At 38.4% G+C, this 24411-nt stretch overlaps 1 protein-coding gene across 1 annotated transcript; it reads right to left on the bottom strand.

The window, feature by feature from the left end:
• Positions 1–1117: 1117 nt before the first annotated feature.
• On the bottom strand, positions 1118–23719 carry LOC124143439 (acid sphingomyelinase-like phosphodiesterase 3b). The gene is made up of 4 exons (XM_048393873.1): positions 23614–23719; positions 19873–20036; positions 3108–3285; positions 1118–2070 (listed from the first exon to the last, which is right to left on the bottom strand). Exons 1-4 carry the CDS (start codon positions 23717–23719, stop codon positions 1610–1612), a joined length of 909 nt encoding a protein of 302 aa, XP_048249830.1. The 3' UTR covers positions 1118–1609.
• Positions 23720–24411: the final 692 nt, after the last annotated feature.

Genomic DNA, 24411 nt, shown 5'->3' with positions numbered 1-24411 from the left:
TTTCATCATTATACCGTAACACCGGGTAAGAACATGAACCTTAAACACAAAGTAAATATCCCCTTTAGATACAAGATTATTCTGTTTCCACTTGGAAAAGGAATTGAGTAAACTAACTCCGTATACATAGCGGGTATTGGCGTTTCCTGTCAGATAGCATTTAACAAGGTCAGATAAACTAGACGAATAAACAAGCAGAGGTATATATCCAATTTATTATGTATTTCTTTACTGATCCTCATTGTCTTATTTTGAGTGAGCGAGTATGATTTACGCCGCTTTTAGCAATATTCTAGTAATATCACAGCGGGGGCCACCAGTAATGGGCTTCACACATTGTACCAAAGTCGGGAATCGAACCAGGGTCTTCGGCGTGACGAGCGAACGCTTTAACCACCAGGCTACCCGACCACCCCGTCTTATTTTGAAAAATCAGAGGGGCCTTGAGGCAGCCTGGAAGTATTTCCGGTCAACTCCCCCCGGGTCAATTCCCCAATGTCATTTCGTAGAGTCTCTGTAGATTTTCCTCTTGGGAGGTACTGAATGAGAAGCCTGTGCATTGCTATTTACTGGTCCTTATCCAATTTCAGCCTATGATTCGTTAAATTAGTAAATCATGTTAATTCATATACATCAGAAGCCAACGTCTTTTCTACTCGTCCTAATCCAAAACTAGTTCAAGGAAATTAATCCAAGCCAAGCCTACGTATGTTGTTTGGTTCTGTGTGAGAAGTCTTTGCGTTGCTATTTACTAATCCTATTTTAGAATATATATTTTATTATTTTATGTAAACCTTTCCTTTGTGGTTCCTTTTGGTTCAGGTGGGGAAGTGATCGGGGGGTGGGGGTGGGGGGATGACTTAGGGGGAAAATTGACAGAACATTTTCGTAATCGTTCGAGGGGATAGACTTGGCATTTGACAAGACTCGCTAAGTACAGGAATTACTCGAGGAATGGTATGAAGATGTACCGTCTATTGTCGCCACGTTACTTATGATCATAGGGGCGGTCGGGTAGCCTAGTGGTAAAAGCGTTCGCTCGTCACGCCGAAGACCCGGGTTCGATTCCCGACATGGGTACAATGTGTGAAGCCCATTTCTGGTGTCCCCCGCCGTGATATTACTGGAATATTGCTAAAAGCGGCGTAAAACCATACTCATTCATTCATTCTTATGATCATAGACATCCACTTGTGTAACTTATAGAAAGCACCTCTGTGTGGTTCTTTTAAGATCTCTCAACGCGGTTAATTTTAGTAATTATGTCCCCCTTGGAAGAAACTGTTCAGATCACGTTAATATTGAGCAAATCGGAGCGGCACATTTTTGTTGGTAAGACGTAGTAGTCAATCGGTTTAAAAAAAATCTATATGAATTACGTTATAACGTATTCATATGTAATAATCATAACCATTTAGGAACATGTTTGGTGCAGGTTCACACAAACATTTTACAGCCTCGCGTAAGACATTGAGGGCCCGTGTATGTAAGTGTACACTGATTATTTCGTGCTGATTTACTGTATAGAGGATAAACTTCAATATTTTGTCATTTGTCATTTGATACTGTGACCATGAACAGTATAACAAGAAGAAGGATAAAGCACTCCCTAACCTATCAGTGAGTTGCTGAGCCGGTCGGTGACACAGGATTGAAACTCACCACGTGTATGATGGGTAAAACTACAGATATATTTAGCCCTACAGGTAGCATCGCATTCGTTGACTGTAGCCTCGCCATTAGCAAGAACGGTATTGAATCGGATATGTTTGTCCAGAACATATTTATCAGCGCTCATCTGCTCAACAGCCATGCTGACGGATGCAGCAGAGAGATCCTTGACCTGGTAGGCCTTGCTGGCGTCGTATGCGACCTTCCACGATGACGCGTTGGCCTCATTGCTTTCAGTCAGATCCATGTAGTACTGAATAAAGTCCAGGGCTTCACCAGTTTTCCGATCATACTTGACCAATCTGACGCCTGGGTTGTGTGGGTCATCCGACTCTGTTCCGCTCTTGTAGCGCCATGGTGTCACCGATGGCGCTATGAACATCGGAATACCCGGTGTACCTACAAATAATAGTGTTTTATTTTACTTCGTGGTTGGTTAAGTGCTGTTTGTGCTGTGTCAACAATATTCAAACTCAGTCATGGTGGCATGTAAGTATCCAAGCATTGTCCAAGAGAAGTAGTGGTTGATATTATGATAAACGTCCCAAGACGTCTGGGTACGATGTCAGCAGAGACTGACAACCAACCCTTGGGTACCAAGTCTGACCCGGATTTCCAACAGGGCTGCTTGAAGTAAACCTGAGCGTACGGACGGACATCCTTAAGGCCAAATGAACGCTTGATATGAACCAATTCAATGAACGCTACACCCCATGTAATGAAGAAGTGAAGGGACAATAATTGGAATCTCTGCATTTAAGCAGAGATCAGCGTTTGTGCCACTGTTTCGACTCTTATTGAGGGTAGCACCAATATATCGACTTTGAACGTTGAACTCTTCTGGGTAATTGCGCTCACCAACTACAAGACTACCCATATTGTTAATGGAACTTATGGAACTGTGTAATTTATTAGGATATACATTTTTGAAGAACGACGTAACTCCAATGGGAAGTATGTGACTTAACATAATTACGCCAATCAAACTAGGAAAAAGAAGTGGTATATAGGTAGGCAGCAAGCAGTATGGTAACACAAAGGGCGCAGCAAACGTAAACAACTCTTACATCTACTTTCGATTTACGGTAAACAAACAAAATGCGTAAATAATAAATATACATTTTCGGCATTAGGATGACTTTTTTTTCTGCAACAAATTTAGTTCATCCGCTGATTTGAACAGCACATCAGGCACATGTCATGTCAGGCTGATGTTAGAGTAAAGCCCAGTTTACAACGATCCAGGACGTTAACACGGTTTTCACACCTACGAACACATGTATGGTCATCATGAACAATTTACATTTAAGGTGCAACGAATCCTGTCTCGTCTAAGGGGCGCAACCCGCCATATCCGTTACAGGGCCACGCGTACAGCAATCACAAAGGAATGATGCAATTGCTTAACCACATTACAGCATGCTCTGGTGGCCTACCGTCTTTCTTCAGTAACAGTTTGAGGCCATCAGCGTGGTCATGGCCGAAGTACATCCCGGGGATGATGTCCGCGTACTTCTGGACGAGGTCAAGGAATTTGGTGTTGAACCGCTCATAAAACCACTGAACCTTTCCCGGGACCTTAATACCCGGGGGCACGTGGGCGGTCAACATGACCTAAAAATAATGATGAAATCATTTTCATAAAGAAGCAAAGGACACTTTACGATACTGTATGTTTTATCACATTAACATATAACTTATATCAGTATTTTCATTGGTTGACTACGTGTCACGTGACCGTCTTTAAAGGGCCAGTACGTCCACCGTTCGGAAGCATTCAAGGCAGGGCGGGACAACTTAGGAATGGCCAGGAGTCCGAACTTGACCACACAGAAGGAAGCGAGCTACAAAAACATGTTTTATATCATTGGAAAGCTCTCGAGGAGACGAATCCAAATAATGTGTGTCCCAGTGTGTTCACATGTTCATAAGCTCAAAAATTGGCTCAGAAAATGCATTACTGCAGAAATTTCTGGCAGAATTTTTTTTTTCTGCAGAAATTTCTGGCAGTATTTTTTTTTTCTACAGAAATTTCTGGCAGAATTTTTTTTTTTCTACAGAAATTTCTGGCAGAATTTTTTTCTGCAGTAATATTTAGCAGAATTATTTTAATTCAGGAGAAATAAGATTCAATCATTGGATAGTTTAACCTGGAGTTGCTTCAAATGACCTTTTTCCTCAAAACAAACATTTTTAGTTCACATGATTACAAGCAATAAAATAAAACTAATTTCGTGAGATATTTCAAAAAATAATTTATTCACATGCTATATTACAAGACAATTCATTGGGAGACTTTGCACTTTTCATTCTCATGAATGAGTCGTATTTTCTTGGGTGAGGTGATTTTTTCAGAGATGGGTCCTGTCACAAAAGAAAATAGATGTATAGATGAGTGGATCCATATTGTCTAATATAATGGATAATGGCAGCCTATATGCAGCTAGAGTTTAACTTTACAATAGAGCCTGCGGAATAAAATGTATTATGAATGTAAATAGTGTGCTTTACTTACGTTTTCTTCTCAACATACTTGAAATGAATTCTTTTTTTCGTCTGGTCATTGAAAGCTATGTGCACGTATTCTGAAAAGATATGAAAAAAACATTAAAATGCTTTTCATTTCAGTAATTAACACATTCAACAAGCTTTAGACACATGAACAAAGTAAGATAAGTGAGGTGAGTTGAAATTGGGTTGAATGTCGCGTCCAAGATAATTGCACTTATATAGCGATGTGCGTGCGTGCGTGTGCGTGTGTGTGTGTGTGTGTGTGTGTGCGTGCGTGCTTGTACTAGTCGTCTGCGTCTTCCGTTTTGTACAGGTCACTCCATAAGTTGTCAGTGACTGCATACTTGTGTAGGGGGCACTCAATGTTCACACTGTCATGAAGCTGAAATTATATAAGGATGAGTATACTGCGAAAATTACATTGGATTAATTCGTTAAAAGAGACTTATGTATCATGTTTGGGAGAGGCATTCAGATAAGCAAAATTTGCTTGTTTGCCAATCCCTCCACTTTTGGAAATAAATATGTTTATATCAAGAGACTTCTAAACCATAACCGAACTCAAAACTAACCCCATGTGTCGTAAACGGGTGCTCTAAGGTAAAAGGATGGTAAACACGTGTTTCATTGGCAAGGGATACTCAACCCTTATGATCGGAAAGGGGGTCCAAGGACAAAGGAGAGACCAGACCTACTACCCAGAGGGGCCAGCCTGGTATAAGACTTAAGGGGCTAGCCTAGTCTATGTCATCAGCAGCTGGTCACTGCGGCAGAATGTGGTTTTGGCGTTGCTGTTCAAGTTCGAATTTCCGATAGGCCTGTCTCCACTAAAAAATAGATAAATTTTCGGACAGCATAATCTGGTGTCAGATCTTAAAAAAAGTTCCGAACGACTGTGAAACCATGGTAAGAAGTATTATTATTAATGAAGCAACCTTCCCAAATGTGTGTGCTGCATAAGCTGGAGTGGTTCCCCTTGAATATGAATCGACAGACAAAACGAAAATTAGTTTCGCTTGACATATCCAGTTGGGGGTTATTCTTTTTTAGTTTGGTGGAAAAATGATATGAAACACTGGGGTCTGACTGACTGATATAGGAGATTTAACGTGCGCTTTCCGACTGTAGCCTATTTCGCACACGGGCCTGGCCGGACCATTTATTGTATTCCGAAAAGGGTGAAAGTTATGTGTGCAACCAAAGAGGGGGCTTTTAGGGGTTGCTTATATTGAAGTTTTGGAATTTTTAAATTTGGAATAAATGCCGAGGTGGGTGGAGGAGGGAACTAAGGGAGCCGGGTGAGGTGGGTGTTTGTATGTTTATTGGATTTTGGATTGGTAGATTAATTAGTTTTTAGATGCGCTTAATTAGGTCTGTTTTGATTAGGAATACGCCTAGGGCCTTGAAGTTTTCTAGTTTATTTTGAGGGTTTAGTATTTCATCTAGAATAGGAACCTTATCTAGATTGAGGGTGGTTTGTAGTGTGGTTCTGTGTGTTTGGCAGTGGGTGCAGTGGATGAGTGCGTGTTCTGTGGTTTCGGGTTGTTTGCAGTGGGGGCAGTTGCCTGTGGTGTGTCTTTTAAGTTTTTTTAGGTGGTTATTTAGGTTCGTTTGTCCTGTTTGGAGTTTTGTAATAAATCTGTCAATTTTTTTAGAGGGGTGTAGGATTTTAGGTTTGGCTAGTGGTTTTCTGAGCACTTTTTTGATTTGGCTATTTGAGTTTTGATATTGATTATGCCATTTGTTGGTTATTTTTTGTTTGTTTACACTTTTAATTTCTGATTTTGAGATGGGTAGGTTTAGGCTTATCACTGGTATTTTGAGAGATAGTTTAGCTGCTTTATCGGCGCTTTCGTTGCCGTGAATTCCTACGTGGGCGGGAATCAACAAGAAGGTTATTTGTTTGCCTGCTTTTGTTAGGTCGTCGGAGCTTTTAAGTATTTGGTTTATTAATTTAGGTCGTTTTTTGGTATTTTTGTTTTGGAGGACTTTTAGTCCACTAAGGAATCGGTGAGAATTAGGATTTTATTGTTGTTTTTAGATTGGGGCTGCCCAAGGACTAAATATATCATACAATTATTGAAATACCCGTATACATTCTGATTGTCGAGTGACCCTGTGAACAACCAACACCCTCCTTAACCCACCCCCCCCCCCCCCCAAAAAAAAAAATAAATAAAAAAAAATAGTAGCACGCTTACGGTTTTCAATATATACGATAACATACTACTTAGATGCGAACTGTTTAATTGACAGCTGTTAATTGGTAACGGTCAAGCCTCAGTGAATTTGCATTGGGAGTGTGTGTGTGAGGGAGCGTCTGAAATAAAGGTGGATTCAGTCGGAATAAAGATAAGATAATGATCTCATAAATTTTATTGAAGGCTTTGAAAGTTTAGGATCGGCGAGACCGTAACACAGAGTAATTAACAAAACGATCACGTGATCGTGGCGCTGATAGACAATACCCACCGACCACGTGCGCGAGACAATGTACCACCGTATGAAGTGACAATACCCGAGGATATTTAATTGCCAAGTTGGCAGGAAGTCTGGTGGCACGGCACGTACAATATGCGTCGTTTGGGTATTCTAAATTGTCTCAGCACCAGCTTTGATGGGGCAATAAGAGAAGATGATATATATGTTTATTTTAGGAAAACATTAATACAACAATTTGTTATATTAATAAACATTGGGTCTATAAAGTTAGTTTTATCTAAATATTTCTAACGTTATAAATAATAGAAAACTCGCATGTAAATTATCAAAATACTGCATGGATTGGTATTTTGTAATTTTCCGTGTTTTCACTTTCACTGATCACCACAGGCAAATTCATGGTCACATAGCTACACTACAAGTGTCGCCATACAGCTACAATAAGTTGCCTAATGTACATGTAGACAGTATACAAGTCGCAATAACACCACAGGGGATGGAGTTATCTCCTTTTTTAGATTAGTTTGTTTGCGTATTTTTTTATCAAAAGTGGTAGAAATAAATACACTAAAATTAGACTCTTACAAAACGCGTTTCGCATGGCAGCAGAGCCACGCATTCACTGTTTGGAGTACAGGTTGTTATTTGGTTGTTGTTATATGAAATAACCGTGTAATAAAATTCCACGTTCTAGGGTCGGCGTTTCAAGAAATAAAACAATAAATATTTTGACGTCTTACCTGTATCGTAACTGAAAGACGGTAACCAGACGCTGTAACTCTGCTGACTGCACGTGGTTCGGGATCTTTGCTGTGGCTGAAATAAAGAGTGCTATTTTTTACAGAAAGAGACCACGTTGCTTGTGCCATTGTGCAAAGACATTGTGCGAAGGTACGATTCTGAATATACACGAATATATACAAGTCACATGACAAAGAAGGTATTTACATGAAAGATATTTTAAATCTCGATGTTAGAGCCCTTGAGAAATGTAGATTCAACTGAATCCAATCCGATTTAGTGTTACTATCATTCATTACAAATGGATAATTCGATATTGCATTATAGAGAGGGTAATTATAGCTACCTGAAGGAGCAACCATATGTCCACTCTTTGAAGTTGCCGCCAAACCGGACGCGTAATTGTAACTCGCAAGAACACTGTGTACACAGCTTCTTTCTAAATTTGGAGAAGCGTAAGTGTGGTGAAAGAACAATATGAATGTAAGTCAGGCATGAAGTTGCACGGAGGAACCAACGTGAGACTTTATAATCACATGGTTGTTCATATATGTTATTTAATGCGTGATAGGTATTACCGCTTTAAAGGTGGTTTTGTATTTATAATAAAAACTGATCGTTTACATTTAACATAGAATATAAAAATAGTTTTGTCTGGGTAGCAACATAACTGTTGCATAGGGTATAATGTTTAATGATAATACTATATGAAAATTCCTCGAGCAAGCTGACTTACACTATGGATAGTGTACAAGACAACAGTTATAGAACATCACGTGATAAGGTTGATGGAAACGGCAAAATATTTATTTACAATATATGTGTTTCCAGGGGAAGAGCCTGTTACAAAATCTGTGTCTAAAAAAAAGTTAACTCGCTCCTTGTCGGACAAAACTGAATGTAATTAAGTTAACTACCTATGTACATTATCAGTGGAGTACTTGAATTAATATCAAATTGTAACCCGAGATGCTGGTGCCACACCTTATTACGTGACCACCCAGTGAGGCGTGAACACTCAGGGGCATGATATACACCCTTGTGTTTGATTTGATATACCAATCAGCCGTGGACGCCCGACCATAAAAATGGTATATATAGATTTAACCCTAATCAGGTATCGTTAAATATCGCTAAATCGTCGAGAACGTTCTGTCAGACGATCAAACGATAACTATTCAACAAGTCGGTAAATCACATCGAAAACCCAAGTTCTGGTCGCAGTGAGAAGCTCTGGATGCCTTGAGGAGGGTTCACCAGCTCTGCTTCAACAACGTTGACATGGGTAAGAAGCATTTTATTCTATTTTTGTACACCAAACACCGTATATATCTTGAAGAACCTTTGCCTTCTGTTTGGATCATGGTTTCTTTATGAACATATTCACTGAACATTACCCTATTACAGATCTTACCAACGTCATCAACAGTCAAGGCAGACATCTTTCTTCAAGAAATCTGCCCAAAAGGAAAAACACTGAAATTGGTAAGTAATGTTTTTGTGCAATGTCGTCAACTATAGTTCATTTATTGCATCGGCACTATTAGGTAGAGTTGAGCTACGAACGCGAAAATAAACTGGTACGGCGAATGTAGGGGTGAGGTACTCCATCGGTCTTGCGTTGCGCTGGGGTTTTTTACCACTACCGACTGAGTTGCCAATTTAAATTTCGTTTGGGAATCAAAGCACGGTGCATGTTTTTTTTTATCAAAATGTCAACATGAGCTAGGAAAGGAAGAGCGGAAGAGCCAGGGCTCTGCGAACATACGCGGATTGTGTAGCCTTTATATATATATGGCTTCGCGTGGCATTATATTGGTGTTACGTACGTAGTATACCAGGTAAGTGTTGCCCTCGTTGCCCACACGGCCATGACTTCGTTAGGGTGCGAGTTGGTGGGTGGCTCGGTCTACTCGGTGGTGCTAACATTAGGCGTAGGGCTAGGCAAGTTTACGAGACATACTCTCACGTGGACCTAGTGATAGAACGGTGTCCTCCCATTAGTTAGACGTCCCAATAGTTAGACAGCTTAAAACAACACTTTAAACGGTTGAGTGCACACAAATCCTTTTGCCTGTTACCTCTGACTTTAAAATGGAATAGTCCAGATAAGATCTAACAAAGCAAAGCAGCTTAAATAGATACTTTAATATTATACTTAACATTTAATGACACTTTACATTTGATAAATTTTATACAGTTTGGATTTGTAGATTGCTGATTGTGTATTGCTGAGGCCATGCCCATTAGTTCGGCCGTGAATATGGATTGGTTGTTTGGGAGTCGGTAAGATTGTGTGTTTTGGGTTGGTTGTGCGATGTGGACTCCGAAACCAGTGTGTTTTGAGATCGGTTCTGAGGATCGTTAATCATAATATTGAAGAGTGTTGGGCTAAGGATGCTGCCCTGGGGAGTGCCATTTTCTAGGGGACATTGGTCCGATAGCGTTTGGTCTATGCCCACGGTGATTTTGCGGTTTGTTAGGAAACTTTGGATGTAGTTAATTATTCGACCTTTAAGACCTGTTTTTTGTACTTACTTCCACGCCGCGAGGTGAAGTACTCTACTTTCCTTAAACCAGTCATATCGATACTGATAATGATACATACCCCATGATCATTTTTATTTGTTGGATAAGTAGATAATCTAAACTCAAGTCCTTCAACTGAACATACAGTAAGACCTTAGTTTACATAGTTAATCTCATGCCTATTGAACCTGTGCTGAGAGTAAGGTAATTTAGGTTAATTAAACGAAATTGTAACATATATACTCCCTATACTGTGAGTCCCCTATCCCTACTCAGTAATTTAATCTAATTAGGACTGATCCATTATACCTGTAGGTATATTCGATCTTTGCCTAAATAAAAATGTCTAACAAATGGGACGTCTAACAAATGGGACGTCTAACTAATGGGATATAACCGATAGAACCCTTTCTTCGTTTTGAGAGGACATGTCGATATCGAATTTCGCAAATTTTCTTCTCGAATTTCTGAAAGCCCAGGAATATTGCAAAATCTATATTAATAATTGCTGTTTCCAACTGGATACATATAAAAGTGATCTTCAAAATGGAACCGAATTTAACATGGAAACAATATTCGATAAACGTAAGGGTTTGGCAAGGAGTATTACTGATAAGACCTTGAATAACGTATCGATACCAACTATATACATACACTACCAGGCATTGCAATTGGGCATTTATTGTTGGTTTGAATCCCTGTTCGCCCAATGTTTCTAGGTTGTCAGCACCATATCTGTGCTCGTGGGTTTAATCGAAGTGGTAAACGTCAGAGATCTGCATCACTTTGGACTTTCCTCCCACAATAAGCTGACACGCCACGATATAACTGGAATACTGTTAAAAGCGGTGTTAAACCAAACACAATCATTCAAGACTCACAACTTTACCGTTGATCCAATGTTTTCTGGTGCGTGAGGGGCTATGTTAGTGATGAGTCACAACTGTATATTTTAGGTTTCCCAAACATGCTTCAAACATTTTTATTCTAAAATGATATGTCATATTATCACAGGAGCAGTAATCATAACATACAAATAAGTTGACAGCATTGATTGCTTATTCCTATGTAATAAGAACGTGAAGTGGCCCACACAAGCAGGTGTGTCACGTCTGTTAACAGGTGAATGGGTTGTCTGATATGGTCTTGTATGATAACACATGCTGAAAGTAATTAGTACTATTGCACATACACAGTATCAATGAATGTATTTCTTTGAACTATTGTTTCATTATTACTACAAAGCGCACATTTGCTATCTGCATAATAAACCTAACTTATTTCTCATCAATTTACAAACAAGTTAAACATTATTAATTTTCATTGAAATAACTTGTTGATACAATAAGGCAAAACCTTCAAATACGTATATGAATAGATTCCATTCTCTATGCACAAGCCAACAGTTGAATGTTGTGATTACGAAAGGTTCGGAGTGTCAGATCATATGTACCTGGTAACTCTTTTTGGGACAAAGTGTCTAAAACATAATTTAGTATTTATTCATATTCAAGGCATCTTTTCTCAAATCTTACATATTATCATCTTTGGTACCTACTTTTTCAACCAAAATTTTGTGAAACAGGAATAATCTTGTGAAAATAATAACATGTCTTTGCTCCCTGAGGTAACAAGGTTATCAAAAACATTGACAAGAATCATTCATCACCAGTCAGAATGTGGATAAGCATTAAGGTACTTTGACGAATCATTCGTTCATATAATCGCGAAATCGTCATTACAAAGCACATCAGTAACAGAATTCCGTTGCATAAATTGTAGTTGTAATAAAGATAGGATCATGTTTTTAGAGTTTGGCATAAGAAAAAGACTATGAATAAACATAGTCTGATGTTTGTCAGGTCGTTCATACTTTTCAGTGTATTCATATTATTGTTTCACAAGGGGTTTGTCAGCTAGGTTAAATGTAAGTTTAGATAAGCAGACAAAAATTCATGTTCATGACTGTCCTTTAGTGTACAATGCTTTTAAAAGTCTATTAAAGTCTTGTCACTAACATTGATTTCAGATGTAGAATACGACTTATCTTGACTTGCCTATTTTAAAGTTTTATGATAACAAGAATTATAAATGGAAGAAATTCGGTAGTCATTGTTAGGGTTATGTAAACTAGATAAATATCTAAATAGATATTTGTCACTCTTGAGTTAAATCTGAAAATGATTAACATAACATTCTATTATACAAAAATTTCTTTTTTGTGGAAGCATGTGTACAATGTTTGAAAGACAAAGTTGATATTCACCAAAAGTTTTTTCAGTAGTGAAATCTTGAGACAAATCAACAATTATTCTTTTTCACAAGCAGTGCTATAAAAGAGATGATTAATTGATGATTTATTAAGTTTTTGGATAACCATTAACATTTCAAGAAATCTTTAATCTTAAGTTGCCCCTGCACATCCTTAATGTTTGTCGGCACTGTTTGCTGATCCCTACAAGATACTTACATTATATTAATGGCAGATTTCCTTCCAAATATGATGTTTTTATTGGTAATTCATGTTTTATATAAATATACACATTATAACTTATTTCTACTTATGTCATAAAAAAGCAATAACTGCTGACATTGGTTTAGGGAAAATGAATGTAATTTAATAGCCAACTGGATACTTTTTACATTATTATTTTAATTGCCCATTCAAGAAAAAAAACAAACCACACACTTGCGATTCTTATGTCAATTGTTTAAATTTCAATATCAATTAAAAATATACACTTGGAAATAAAAAAGTTGGAATAATTACATCAGCTTGGAATAATTACGTGAGATAATACTGTTTTAATATCTCTAAGGTTTATTTTTTTTATATACAGCAACATGCGAGCGTGACTGTAACATTGATGCAATTATAGGATCTATAGGATCTATAGGCTACATGTATCTGAGAGAACTTGATTAATCTTGACAAATGTTGCATGATTTATTCATCATTCTTGTTGTGAATTTCAACCAGTTCCGAACACTACATCTGTGGCACTGACAATATGGCCCAAAACCATACAGTTTATGTTAAGTGCGCAAGACATTGTCACAATACTTAATGATAGATTGTCATTTTGAAAATACATGACACTGATCTTATTGCATCACAGTTTTGTGAGATGTTTGTTTATGAATGTTTTTTGTATTGCATTATCAAAATGTTTAAAAATCAAGTTTTCATTAAAACATGACATTTTCAGTATTACATGACATTTTCAGACTAACTAGTGTCTGTAGACTTGTAATTCATATCATTCTCATGTTACTGTCACTCTATCTAACTCTATTAATACCTATATATATGCTACCAATTTTATCCAGTATTTAATCAGGAGATAAAAATACTGTGTTTTCAATGTTTCACTTGGTAACCTGTAAACTGCACTAAATTGAATTTGGAAACAAAAACAGAGAATGAGGTTTCAAATCTTAAATTAAGCATGGATAAATCTACATGTAACCGTGCTCCACTTTAAAAACATGTTGTGTTTATGCTTGTTGTAAGAGGCGACTAACAGGATTGGGTGGTCAGGCTTATTGACATGGTTGACGCTTGTCACCATATCCCAAATCATAGATTGATGTTCATGATGCTAATCACTTTATTGTCCGGTCCAGACTTCTGTACAGACCACCGTCATATAGCTGAAATATTGTTGGAGTGCGGTGTTAAACAAAAAAGTGAACAAACAAACAAAATCACCGACAGTGGTGCTGTATATGCTTAAACAGTTTGTTTACACATAGGTCAGGCATTGAAAGCATGTAGCACAAAAACCACCATGAAGTGGGCACCCCAAAAGAAAACTAAGCTAGCCACTAGGATGACATATCACTCACTGTGACACAAAAGATATGACGTAACAGTCCTAAAATGAAAAGTGCCAATGTCAAGCTCTCTGTTGTGCTCAAAACTTGAAATTCATTCTCTCTGTAGATTTTTTATGGTTTTCTGCACAAAATGTATTGCCACACATCCTTTCAATATTGTAGTGAAACTTTGAATGTTGTATCCTATAAATGTAATTATTTTAAAATGCTTATTGACAATGACTGTAAAAAAGTACTACTTTATAAAATATTAGTTTCCAAATCAGCCTTTTTAATAAGAGGGGGATTGTTGTGATTTCATAACCTGATTGTCCAATCAGAATCTAGTTATTTCCATCAAGTATTTGTGGGAAATCAACTCATCAAAAATGGAATTGGAATTGACTGCCACTTAGCCGTCTTAGATTTAGAACACATCTACTCCAAAACTTCAAGAGTGTTGATGCCATAACAACAATATTGATAATGCTATTTATGGCCATTACTTCTGAAGTCATTTTTGTTTGAAAGGTGATACATGTGCAGTAATTTTAGTGCTCTTGTTAAATTATACATTTTAACTTGACCTCATCACATCCAGCTTTCGAAAAGATGAAACTTCTTTTGGACATTACTGAGCCATGTTTGTACAATATGTAATGAAATCCAGTAGAGATTGTAATGGGGATCATCACAGATTCTGTTTTCGTAATGTTTTATATTTTGACCATTACATGCCCTTAATTTGCACTCTCTCAAAATGCAATTCTTTGCACAATACAAGCAATCTTCTCAAGAGACCACTGGACAATGAAACTTTACCTGATTGACAACCCCAATTTCTTGAATTGGATATTTGCCACCCATAACTCGGATATTGCTCAAAATAATGAAATTTGGTTAGTTGGTAGTGGGACTCAACACTTGTTCCTTTTCGCATTATAATGACATAATAATTCTTCCAATATTAAGGGTGTTTTTCACTTCTTACTCCCGGGAGTCCCGCGGTTTATATTCTTTAGTGCAGAGTTTTGTCCCTGGATGTGTTCGGTTCATGGTTCAGCAACATACACATGCTCATGGGTTTGACCAGTGGTAAATGTCTAAGACCTACATCACTCTGGGCTTTCCTCCCACATCAAGTTGACACGCCGTGATATACCTGAAATACTGTTCAAAGCGGTTTCTAACCTAACTCACTCACTCATTCCAGGTGAGCGGGTGTTCATGTGCCACAGTGAATAAAAGAAACCATAATTATTATAAGGAAGTATGTTGCACAAAGTTATTTAATTAAATGTTACATCCAGTTTCATAGTAAGTCAATTTGTCCATGTGTCTCAGTAACTGATGGCAACCAATGAAACAACACTTTCAGTACAAAAGTTCCCCCAAAGTACTAGTTACATGTGCCATAAGCCAAAATTAGCTGCCCGCTGTGGCTCAGTGTATACTCCTGAATGGAATTTGCTAATATTAACCATATATATGACATGCATAGTTCTCACAATAGGTCTCCAGCAACCCATGCTTGCCATAAGAGGCGAGCATGTTTGTTGTAAGAGGCGACTAACGAGATCAGATGGTCAGACTTGCTGACTTGCTTGATGTGTGTCATCGTATCCCAATTGCGTAACCTGATGCTCATGATATCAGTCACTGGATGGACTGGTCCAAACTCATATATTTACAGACTGCTGTCATATAGCTGGAATATAGTTATAGAAACAAGCAAATAAACACAACAATGAGTTCACTGCTGCATCCTAGCAACAGTATTTTTAGAAACTGCTCATTTGTAAGCCTGTTCTGATTGAATAGATGAATTTTGGCAAAACACACAGCCATTTCTGTCCGTATAATTGTTTTTTTTATGTGCATGCATGTTCAGTTTGTCCATGTATTACTGCATTATGGATGTTGTGTCGAAACCTTCATTGCTTTCTTCTTTACCTTCGTGTGGTTGTGTAGCCCAGTGGTGAAAGCGTTCGCTCATCACGCCAAAGACCTGGTTTTGATTCTCCACATGGGCACAGTGTGTGAAGCCCTTTTTATTTGTTGCATTTCATGTCAAACAGAAAACAACTTCCATGTTACGAAAAAAAATGTATGCCATGAAGACCAAAATTTATAGAATCTGTCTTATACCCACTCATAAATGCTGTTCATTTAATAACTGCTTTAATAAAACTACTTAAGTTCATTCTGGAAGATCTGGAACGATGGAATATGCCTTGTATCTTTACATGAAAAAAAGATTTCTGCAAAGAATAATTATAAGATTTAATGGGTCATTATTGTGTAATTGGTATCCAAGCACAACATGTCTTTTTGTGATATTTCCTTTCCAGTTTCCAGTGAATTCTATGCTTGTCTTAAGAGGCAACTAACAGTATCGCGTGGTCAGGCTCGCTGACTTGCATTGATGCTCATGATATGAATCTCTGAAATGTCTGGTCCAGATTCGATTAATTACAGACCGCTGTCATATAGGTGGAATATTGCTGAATGCGGCAGTAAACAACAAACCAAACCAAAACATATATTACTGTCTACATATCCTATTGGTAGGGAGTTATGTAGATTCTTATTTAGAAACCAGTGGAGCTTAGTATCCACAGTGCACATATATGGGTTACGTTATTGTAGTTTGTCCAGTATTATTAGTAAAGGATGTAATGGGATTTGTTTTGTAAAGGGATTGTGCCATGTATGTCAAGACATTTGTTTGTACATTATATTTGTAACACACGTTTAGAAGGATAGAAATTTATCTTTGTCTTAGCTAAATGCTTGGTACGGGCCTGTTGAATAAATTCAATGTTTGTCTGGTAGGCTTGTCTAATTTTGGAGGAATTGGGGATTTCTGAGAATGGAAATTGGCAATTGTTATATTTGTATGACTATCCAATTACATTAAAGTTGCAATTTATGTATTCGAATATTTATTTGACATTTCCAGGACCAGTAAAGCTGCAAGATTTTGTCGGCCAGTCAAAAGTGGACGCTGCAATCCAAGGTATCACTTTTAGTGCTATCATGAAGATAGTTATCAATGAAATTATTGGTATATGATTCCACATACAATATTTATTCCTTGAGGCTATACTATACAATTCAAAGTAAATGCTGAAGTCACATGTGGTTAATATTTTTATAATTTATGTAAATTGTTTTAAACCACATTAGAATTGTTTTTAAGCAAGTATTTCATGTCCAGTTGCTCATCCTAAGTATAAAAGAATCTGCACACTATGTTGAAACTTTTTAAATGCACAAGATTGATTTTTCTCTCAATATTCTCAATACTCAAATCAGTATTCTGTAAATAAACAAGTTTTGTACAATTTGATTTGTTTTCATAGTGATAATACTGATGTAAATACTATTTTCAGATGAAACTTTCTTTCTCATGGTGGGGCACACGCATGAAGATTTGGATCAACTGTTTAGTGTATTTGCAAGGGAACTTAGACAGAAGCCTGCAACAACCCGCGATGCCCTCCTTCAAGATTGGGGACATCCGGACACCCACCACTAAGCTATCAGACTTCAAGCCCTTCATGCCTGCCCCAAGGGAAGCGACAACCCTCCCAACTAAAGTTCAAGAGGCAATAGAGAAGAACAATGAAAAACTGCAAAAACAATCAAAGGTAATTTCAATAAATATTGCATTTCTTTTGAAATATGTATTGTGATGTGTAATATTAGGGTTAGTCAGTGTTACTTAGAATATGTGTAATGTGGGCAGAGAAACAACCCAACTTCATGAGATTACTATTTTTGCTTTTATTGTATAGATGCACTGTGATTTTAATTATGTTCTCATATTCTTTACATTTTCTTTCTTTACTTTCAGATCACTCTGACAAAGCACCGAAGACAAGCGTCAGTATCAGAACAATAAAGAAGGAGCAGCAAGTTTTGCTGAAATGAACATATTTTTTGTCTAAGCTATGTGGCTGAGATATTGCCGAGGATTGCATTGCAGGAGTTTTGTACTTTGTATGTTTTTGTTTCTTAGTAAAGCTGTGTATTTAGAATTGTATATATATATATACATATATAAGATGAGATGTGCACAATGGAACTTATGAAACAATATATGCAGTTATATTGTAAAATCTTGGTTGTTATCTATTTTTTCCATGTCTGAAGTTAACCTACTTTCAGAGTACCGTATATCACATGTAGGTTGTTTCTTTGAATTCCAACTGGGGATTATATATTTGGTTGGCCCCATGGAATAATTATGAAATTTATTTTTTCAGAATCACATTCGCCTTTAATGTTGTACACTTCAAAGTCGTAAATAGGTCATTGAAGATGGTCACTAAAATTCTCATAATAATTTAGATAATTATAGGGTAAGCTCAAGGTTCAATGATTTGCATCTGTCTAGTATACAAAGGTATGAGGCCAACATGTTGTTCCATTGTTTAATTCGAGTGACGGCAACTTTTCTTGATAAATTTGGTAAGTATAATACCAAGATAACTATCTTCAATTGCTGAATTCAATTTAAACTCTCCAAAGATTGATGGTTGATATTACTGCAGAAAACAATTCTGCCAGAAATTTCTGTAGAAAAAAAAAATTCTGCCAGAAATTTCTGTAGAAAAAAAAAATACTGCCAGAAATTTCTGCAGAAAAAAAAAATTCTGCCAGAAATTTCTGCAGTAATGCATTTTCTGAGCCAATTTTTGAGCTTATGAACATGTGAACACACTGGGACACACATTATTTGGATTCGACTCCTTGAGAGCTTTCCAATGATATAAAACATGTTTTTGTAGCTCGCTTCCTTCTGTGTTGTCAAGTTCGGACTCCTGGCCATTCCTAAGTTGTCCCGCCCTGCCTTAAATTGTTTGCAAACAATAGGCGATAAACCCCGAGCTCACTCGTCCCCGCGAGTGTAGGCTTTTCTCTTGTTTGTAAGCAAACGCACGCATTATGAAATGAGCACAAACGGGCATAATGCAAGCCTTTCGGTGCGTTTTACATCAAAGTGACCGCATTGCTTGCTCTCCGTAGGGCTTCGATGGCGGCACGTGGAGCGGTGCAACCAATGCAAGCAAAGAATACATACGCAAATGGAAATAGTTTTTCACGTTTATATTTTCGCAATGAAAGCAAGTTATTCTGCTCAGTCCTTGGGTGTTGGCTTCTCTGGTCGGAGCCCTATTGTTTTGGCCTGATAATTGAATCGTACATGAATTAAATGTGTGATGTCACTCTCAGAAATTATTTCATGCACTCAGAACCGTCGACGTACTGGCCGTGTTGCCCTACGATCCACCCTGCCGTGCAGCGATCAAAAGTTGTATTTTCCTGCGTGATTAAGCCAATGGACTCAAAAGAGAGACATATTTTCAGCTTGAGTGTAACGCAAAGTTTGTTGTGAACGAGCATCTCCTGTCACTTCCTGTAACATCTGGTCTGATTTAATTATTGTCACATTAAAAACTCAAATGGGCTATCCGTAATAGAGAGAAACACATGATACGTATATTAACGACCCTGCAAAGACATGAGTGAGGGGACATATGCGTTTTCTAATAAAGTATCCATATTGAATCGCACTGTGTATATACATTAGCAGTATTTTAGGGAATGCAGAGGACAGCTGTTATTTGGGAGAACACAAAGAACAATCCTTATTCATCAGCCAACGTAAAACACACATCTTAATTATTTGGAGGAATGCAGATGATGCCTGTATTTTCAGAGCGCTGATAGATTACCAATTATATATTTGAATGTATACATGTATGAATATGACACCTGTTAATTGTAAGAGTGTAGAGGAAGCAGGGGAATTGTGTTATTCATCGTCGGTTATACAACGTTCACAACCGTGTAGACCCGTGAATATCCGGGGTAGAATAGGTCTTCAGCAACCCATGCTTGCCGTAAAAGGCGAGTATGTTTGTCGTAAGAGGCGACTAACGGGATCGGGTGGTCAGGCTCGCTGACTTAGTTGATGCATGTCATCGTTTCCCAATTACGTGGATCGATGCCCATGATGTCAGTCACTGGATTGTCTGATCCAGACTCGATTATTTAGAGACAGTCGTCATATAGCTAGAATATTGCTGAATGCGGCATGGAACAACAAACAAACAAACAAACACAACCGTGTAATTATGCAAGTTATACCTTCTCTCCAGCATTCCTGGCGTCTTGTAGTACCCCGTCCAGCCAGGTGAACTGACCAGCTGGGACAGGCAAAAGACGAGTCAGTCTGTCCGCGGTATAGTAGAACACTGTGTTTAGACCTACGATCCTAAGACCGTTAACTGTCTTAACTGTGTAGTACCCACCTAGAACAACAACAGTGAGAAGGATACTTGAATTTAACATGTCACATATCTTGGCAATGCACTCTGAATACGCTGAACAAGAGCTAAGTGAATACTGAATTCGAATCCGGAGCGGCTAGTTTCACCAGTTCGTTTTCCACATGTTATACATATTTCTAATTTCCACTTTTAATCTAGACGTTATTAATGACATTAATTGAAATAGAGGAATTCATTCTGTGACATGAGGGTGAATATAAAGTGATTATAGTAAGAACTAAAATTCAGTCACCATACAAATATATTTTAAGCTTGTTCTAACTGCCAAATGTTGTTAAGAATTGACTATCACTTTGTGTGAGTTCACTGGAGTATGAACCTTCATAGATTGAGGGCCAAACTGTATGAACGTCGAAGCTTGCGACCATATCGACAGTTATCGGTTGTCGTGATCAGAGATCAGCTGGGTTTGTAGGAAAACGAGGATTGCCGTTTCAAAACCGAGCATACATGTAAGTTCTAAATCTTACACATTGTTCTATATACAGTGCGAAGTTGCCGGATATATTCTCTTGTTGAATCCGAAGTTAATGTCAGGTTTAAATATTATTATTCGTTATTATTAACAAAATAGATTGAAGGAAATAATACCTACAGTCTTAGGTTGTCTCTCCTGAAACTTTATCTGTTCATTGTAAGTGTATTTAATACTGGTAAAAGGATTTTTACATTCTTTATATGAATAACAAAAATATGTTAATTGATCTCATTAATAAATGTTGATTGATTGTTAATAATTGTTGGTCATTTATTGTTTATTTATGGAAAATTGAATGGTTATTGTGGTGTAGATGAGAGATCCAATATACGCAATTTATACATAAGCTACTGGCCTGGTTGCTTCTCTGCACCATTCCATCCCCTTAAACCGTTACACGGTGTATGAGGGAACGGTTACCCCCGTAGTCCTCAACACTATGTTGAAATACAGCATTGGTGAATTATAACAAATGTTATATTTGGGATAACACTTTCTAAGTAAAGTACAGATTCTCGTACTTTTATGGGTTGAGTCCCGTCCGGGATTCGAACCCACACTTGCCAGATTGAGGCACCTAATCGCCAGCACACGAAGTCAGCGATCTAACCCACTCAGCCACCGAGGCTTCCACAAAATGAAAGTCCGACAACTGGTAGTCTAGATCACGTACTTTGAGTACCCCTCTGCCAAGTGTAAATTAGAACTTCTCCCATGACCGAAAGCTATGAACACACAATGCCATTTAGAAAGTGGTCCCAAATATAACATTTGTTACATTTGACCACTTTCTAAATGGACCGTGTTCAGCATCATACCCTGTCCAGAGGATGAAGTCGACGTCACGTTTAACGTTGGCCATGGCGGCGACGCTGTCGTTGACGAGGCGCCAAGGAGGGTCGCACCAGTAGTCGCCGTAGATACCACGTACCGGAACCTTGTCATTACAGGACCGCATTTCTGACCAGTATGTTGGGTCGAAATGATGGTCTGTGATGTGCCAGAATTGCCCTATTTGAAATTGATGTGTCTTTATTACTTTTCGACTTATAAAAATATGTTCTCTTGATCTCCTTATTAACCCTCTTTACACTTCATAACTTCACTCTTGGCCTCAACATATACCCGTGCTTATACCCGGGGTGTATTGTGTACAGGTTCAATACTGCACAATCAATACACACTGAGCAACACTAAAGTACGTAACTCAAGCCTAGTGTGCCTGAGTTTTCCTTAATGCAACTTTAAGTCACTAAATTATAGTTAATGGTATTACTGGAAGAAAAGATAACGTCACATAGCATATAAGTCAATATAACATGAACTGGCTCTGTGGGAACTACAGTAAAGCTGATTCTGATAAGAATCCTGGAATCGGAACAAGATCGTTCGCTTTGTGATAAAAAATAGGATATAAACTACCGGGCAAAAGAAACATATCAGTTGTAAATTAAGTTTTGTCTGAATTAAAGACGGTGCGATAGCTAGGAACGTTATCAGAAAACATTCACCGAAACACACCGTGTGCACACATGAAAGTCACTTTTTGCAGGATTCATCTCGTGCAGTCATGAAAAGGGAAAAACAGGATTTTGTGGAACTGGTAAAAATGTTCGTGCATGATTGTAGCATAAATACCAGCGTGTGGCAGAGCAAGGATGCCGCATCAAAGAGAACATCAGGGAAATGTGGTGACTCACACAAGAGGAACGTGACAGAGCTCTTGGTATGGCCGATTTAGGGACCTCTCAACAGCAGATTGCCGGAACCTTTAACTGCAGTCAAACGATTATTGAGCCGTCATCAGCAAACAGGCCAGACACAAGACCGCCCACGATCGGGAAGACCAAGGGTCACAACGCCAGTTGAAGATCGCAACATCTAGACAATCCACCTGCGGAACCGATACGTGACAACGACGGCACAGGGACCCCCCATCAGCAGACGAACAATCTTACGACGACTCCGAATTGGTGGTATCAGAACCTACCGCCCCTTCCGTGGAATGGCCTTGACACCTCTACACCGTCAACGCAGATTACAATGGGCAAGAACTGAACGTCGGTGGTAGCGGCGTGATTGGAAAAGGGTGCTGTTCACAGATGAATATCTCTTTAACTTGTTACGAAATGATGGCCGAGTCCGTGTTTATCGACGTAGGGGAGAGAGACTGGTGGCCAACCGCATCCAAGATGTGCACCCTTATAGTGGAGGCGGCGTCATGGTATGGGGCGGATTTGCGGTCAGCGGACAACAAGGCTTTGTCTGACTGGCCAAACATACAGAGATAAAATGTTTCTACCTGTTGTTGTGCCATTCTTACGTGGACACCCAAGGGGTACCCCTTTGCATGAGACCTTATACCGCCAGACTTGTTCAGCAAATATCATCACATAGTTAACACCTATCTTTTTATTCCTTTTAGGGAACTTCTATTGTGTTTGTTTGTTTGTTTGTTGTTTAACGCCACACTCAGCAAAATTCCAGCTATATGAGGGCGTACTGTAAATAATCGAGCCTTGACCAGACAATCCAGTGATTGACATCATGAGTATCGATAAACGTAATTGGGATACGATGACATGCATCAACCAAGTCAGAGAGTCTGACCACCAGATCCCCTTTGTCGCCTCTTACGACAAGCATAGTTGCCTGTTAGCATGGGTTGCTGAAGACCTTTTCCAACCCGGATCTTCACGGGTCTATGGAGCTACTGAACAAGATGACACGTTTCGTTTGCCCAGTAGTTTATGTTTATGTGCGCATATAAAAGGCTTCTCGCTGCAGGTATAACCATCTAATTTATTATCCTAATACTTCCTGCCTCAAGCTCCAGTGCATGCATGGTCTTTTTATGATGTTTTCTCAATTTTATTCAAGGAATCTATAACACTGTTATTAATCTAACCCTACAATAAGCATCAACATAACATTTCCAGTTCAACCTTAATTATCAGAATCAACTATAAAATTGACAGTTATTAAACAATGTTATAACGTCTCCTTATTTGCATAAAATCATGTCATGTTTTCAAAACGATCATCTCTATATGCTAATACCTTCTTGGGGATACACCACAACTAACGTCGTGACGAGTATCACTATCCCAAGCAGACCTCGGCACCACATCATGACGGTCTTCCTCCCACAAGATGTTCTGTGCATCTCAGTATGTCAGCAGCTTTGTTCAGACTACAACACTGATATGTGAACGTTTGCACATTGTTACCCGGCAGGTGCACTTGGTTGCATCGTCGTTCTGTCAACACTGTCTCTTAAAACTACCTTTTTTCTGTCAACTTTGACATTCTAATGAGGTTATTGAAATCGTCACACAGAAAGAATGTCCCACTGCATTACAAATGAGTATACACGACATGATGAACAGCAACGCTGACATTTGGAAATTAACCTGAACAGATGTTGCGATAAGATGGTAAAGCGCTGAACGTTGTTCAATGGCAGGCGGTTAGGAATACCAAGTGTGAATCTGTAATCTCTATCCACAGAAAATGGGAAAATGTACACTTAATCATTATGTAAGATGAAATAGAATTGGAAAGCCAGCTATAGCCTAAACACCTACGAAAGAGGGAGAGGGTAGCACTCCGCAATATTTCAGCTATATGACGGCGCTGTACAGAAGATAGTATCTATGAGTGAGAGAGGTATTGTCTAAGCATCTAGTCATAGATGGAGGAGGTAATGTGGTGATTGAGTCGTTTTATGTAAGTGCTCATGTCATTTTTCGAAACTGAGAGCAAGCATGCCCCCCCCCCCCCCCCCCCCCCCCACACACACACACACATACATACATACATACATACATACATACATACATACATACATACATACAT

This window comes from Haliotis rufescens, unplaced genomic scaffold, assembly GCF_023055435.1.
Source record: "Haliotis rufescens isolate VD_foot unplaced genomic scaffold, xgHalRufe1.0.p SCAF_12, whole genome shotgun sequence".
Classification (NCBI taxonomy): Eukaryota; Metazoa; Mollusca; class Gastropoda; order Lepetellida; family Haliotidae; genus Haliotis; species Haliotis rufescens.
This window is presented reverse-complemented; position numbering and strand designations above follow the sequence as displayed.

Bases quoted from the DNA above. Each gene is read 5' to 3' on its own strand.
- LOC124143439 (XM_048393873.1), bottom strand. From the start codon at position 23,719: ATGCACAGAACATCTTGTGGGAGGAAGACCGTCATGATGTGGTGCCGA. The intron at 3,286-19,872 runs GTATAACTTGCA...CATTATTTTTAG, and splicing joins CCAGGAATGCTGGAGAGAAG to GTCATGTTGACCGCCCACGT. The intron at 2,071-3,107 runs GTAGGCCACCAG...TATTATTTGTAG, and splicing joins ACTGTTACTGAAGAAAGACG to GTACACCGGGTATTCCGATG.